This window comes from Melanaphis sacchari, unplaced genomic scaffold, assembly GCF_002803265.2.
Source record: "Melanaphis sacchari strain LSU unplaced genomic scaffold, SCAv2.0 Contig1545_pilon_pilon, whole genome shotgun sequence".
Taxonomy (NCBI): domain Eukaryota; kingdom Metazoa; phylum Arthropoda; class Insecta; order Hemiptera; family Aphididae; genus Melanaphis; species Melanaphis sacchari.
This window is the reverse complement of record NW_020270682.1, coordinates 1-3,454: the sequence shown is the minus strand read 5'-3', so window position 1 is coordinate 3,454 and position 3,454 is coordinate 1. Positions and strand designations below refer to the sequence as shown.

Here is a 3,454-nt window from a genome sequence, read left to right as displayed (position 1 = left end):
TAGGTCGATGTAACAATTACTACCTATGTAGGTACTAACAAAATTTAAGGTTTTACTATTATTGAAATTATTAACCTAAAAACTATTTTTATAAATATAAAGAGGCAGCGTGCAAGCGCGCTACATGTAATTTTATCAAAAAAATTTTTTTTTAAACCCAATCGTTATAAATTGTTCGTAAAGAATATCGGAATTCTCTTAAAAAAAAATTATTCAAAAATATAAAAAGTTATCATGTCGTAAATATATTATTGTAATATAATATAATGATAATGTTTGTTTGTTATTTTACATTAAAGCCTATAAAAGTACCTACTATAAATTAAATGTTCGAATAATATGTTGTGACATTTTTTTAAGCTGTACACAGTTTACTATTAGAAATATTTTGTGGTAAGTTTCCTATTATTTCTATTTACCTATTCTATATTTCTATTCATTATTTAGTGTAGGTACACAACAATATAACTATTTTATTTTTTGTATTTTATGTTCATTTACCATACTATATACAGTACGGTTTACAAAAATGTACCTCGATATTACTACAACTATACTCAGTTTAAGTTGTTCCATTTTCGCGCATGCACACTGAGCCGCCGAAACGGTCGGACCTCCGGTCAGTGAACGGTGTTCCGTGATTGGTCGCTGCCATCGCCGATCGTCGTAAACTGTTGGGAATAACAGCTGCCGCCGCGCATACGACAGCTGCTGCCACCATTGTATGCAGAGTATTAAAATTAATATAAATTTATTTTTCATAATATGTATATCATTCTGTAATATACATATTATTTTACAATTTTAAAACATCGGCATATTTACATATATTTTTTACAATTTTAGAACATTATTAGAGGTATATTAGGTTTTAGCCGGACTCGGAATCTGATGATGTATCTCCGGTGATTGTCATTGTCAAATTTGATATCTCCGATTCCAACACTTCGTCTACAATATAATCTATCTGCCAAAATTTTTTTTCTTCTTTTTTCGTATGCTCTACAAAGTTTTTCCACATCTTTCCATCTACTCGTTTTATACCCTCTATTAATAATTTTTTTACATCGGATAATTTAAAAGTAGAATTATTCATTTTTACGTGATTCTTGACGGATGACCATGCGAGTTCGATGGGATTGAGCTCGCAATGATAAGGAGGTAGCCTTAAAATTGTTTTATTGCTAGCTTCGGCGAGTTCGTCTATAACATACTTATTATAAAGTGGCTTGACTCTCTTAACAATGTCCAATAGTTCTGGGATAACCATAGTATTATCAACAACTTCGCCTTTATTTTGTAACCATGAAATTATATCGGCCTTCCTTGTAGACGATGTCGGTGCTTTTTCTTTCTTTACCGAGTGATACGGCACATTATCCATTACTATAACACAGTTGTCTCGTAGTCGAGGTAAAATGTTTTCCATCCATTCATAAAATGTTTTGCCATTCATCTCATCATGATAATCATATGAGTTTTTTTTCGATTCAAAATATAACAACCCACCGGAAACAAACCCATCTTCAGACCCGATATGTAAAACAATAAGGCGTTTACATTTGCCATCACTTGAATTCGGAGCACCGGTTGAGAGCCCTTCAGGGAATGCATCACAGTGGGATTGTAATGTTGAATCTACTTTATTTGGACATTCGCCAGTATTAACCCATGTCTCGTCTAAATAATAAATTTGACGACCCTGTTCTCGGTATTCTTGTATTGTCCGTAAATATCGTCTACGCCATAAAACGATTTCGTTTTTTTCTGTTAGGGCACTATTACGACTTCGCTTACAATAACGGAAATCTAGATCTTTTATCAGTTTAAATAAATTGGTACGCGATATAGTTGGTAAACTGTCGTCATTAGACACTAGTCTATGAATTTTATCGATGGTCGGAATTTCACGTCGAAACCAAATACTATGTATATGTCTGCGGACTGAATTTCTCGAGAAGTCATCATATAAATGGAAAATATTTTCTCTTACCCTTTTGCGTTTTGGAGAAGTCACTGTGTTTTTCTTCTTATATTCATTGATTATCCTGTATACAGTTGAGTCGCCAATTCCCATAGATTTCGAAATAATCCGTCTCATATTTCTTATGGACACATTAGGATCTTTCTCCAAATTTGTCTTGTACATATTAATGATTTTTAACCGTTCATCAAAACTGATTATCTAAAATAAAAATATTTTTATTTTTTAAATATGTACGTTTAGTACATTAGTACCAATAGTTCAGGAAATATATTGAAAAAAAAAATGTTTTACAAAATAAATTAGAGGAAAAAAAGAAAAAATAAACTAATTAAAAATAGTACTTTACGTATAATAACTAAATATATTATGTTCCATAATACTCACTTTTCCTCGTTTATTTTTTTTTATTGGTGATGGAAATGTTTCATCTGGTGGGCTTGCAGTTTCTGTTTCGTCTCTATTATCCATCGTTATAAATAAATGGTCGAATAAAATAAAAACTAACAAAAAAATCAGGATATAATTAAGTGTTTAAATAGATCAGCGGAGTATTCAGGATATACATGTGCACGCGAAATAACGTAAAAACGTTGTGTATTGTGTAATATAACACGCGATGTTTAGTGTCATATTTAACAGGTGGTAATGCGACATCAGACATCAGCGCTGCCAAACAAGCGCAACCAAAACCAATTTTCGTTTTATTTATCAACATAACATAACAAGATGGTTACTTCAATCAAAAAAAGATTTTAAAATTCCCGCCAAAGTAAATACTAAGTTTTATCTAATTAAAATTATAATTAAAAAGTGTCAAATATATTTTGATTTTTAGGCAACTGCAATAATTACTTTTTTAATGAAAAGTAGAGAAGCTGTTCAAGACTAACCGCAATATGCATTTAAAGAGATTGACAATTACGATATTATACTTCAAGCACCAACTATGCCCAATTCTTACATAAGGTATCTTTTAGTACATTTCAAATAAGATTTATTATTTACTATTAAATTTTTATAAACAAATTTGGAAAATGTATTAATTTATTTATTCTAGATTTATTGAAAAGTCAGTTGAAGAATTAGATACAGAAGTAGAATATGATATGGATGAAGAAGATGCCGCTTGGCTACAAATTATAAATGAACGCAGGGAATCATCAGGCTTAGTAGGAATATCAATGGTATCTTTTGAACTGTTAATGGATCGTTTAGAGAAAGAATCTTATTTTCTTGTAGTATGTGGTTTTGCTTATATAATTATGTCAATTAAAATTTAATACAATTTTAAGTACTTGTAAATAGATATTTAATTTATTAATTTAGCAAATGAGCAAAGAAGTTGATAGTAGTTTAGCAGTCATTGATGACAAAGTTGTTTGTTTTATTTGTCTTGATGGTAAATGTCAAAATTCAAACATTATTCTTTTTTGTGATATGTGTAATCTTGCTGTTCACCAAGACTGT

General features: G+C 30.3%; 2 protein-coding genes across 2 annotated transcripts; one reads left to right on the top strand and one right to left on the bottom strand.

Moving 5' to 3' along the window:
- Positions 1-871: 871 nt before the first annotated feature.
- LOC112592046 lies at positions 872-2,530 on the bottom strand. The gene is made up of 3 exons (XM_025336012.1): positions 2,372-2,530; positions 1,103-2,185; positions 872-1,045 (listed from the first exon to the last, which is right to left on the bottom strand). Exons 1-3 carry the CDS (start codon positions 2,453-2,455, stop codon positions 872-874), a joined length of 1,341 nt encoding a protein of 446 aa, XP_025191797.1. The 5' UTR covers positions 2,456-2,530.
- Positions 2,531-2,815: 285 nt separating this feature from the next.
- On the top strand, positions 2,816-3,428 carry LOC112592047 (bromodomain-containing protein 1-like; the record flags this gene model as incomplete). Its single annotated transcript, XM_025336013.1, has 3 exons — positions 2,816-2,953; positions 3,045-3,225; positions 3,314-3,428. Coding segments are annotated over exons 1-3 (316 nt in total), but the record flags the coding sequence as incomplete, so codon positions are not given.
- Positions 3,429-3,454: the final 26 nt, after the last annotated feature.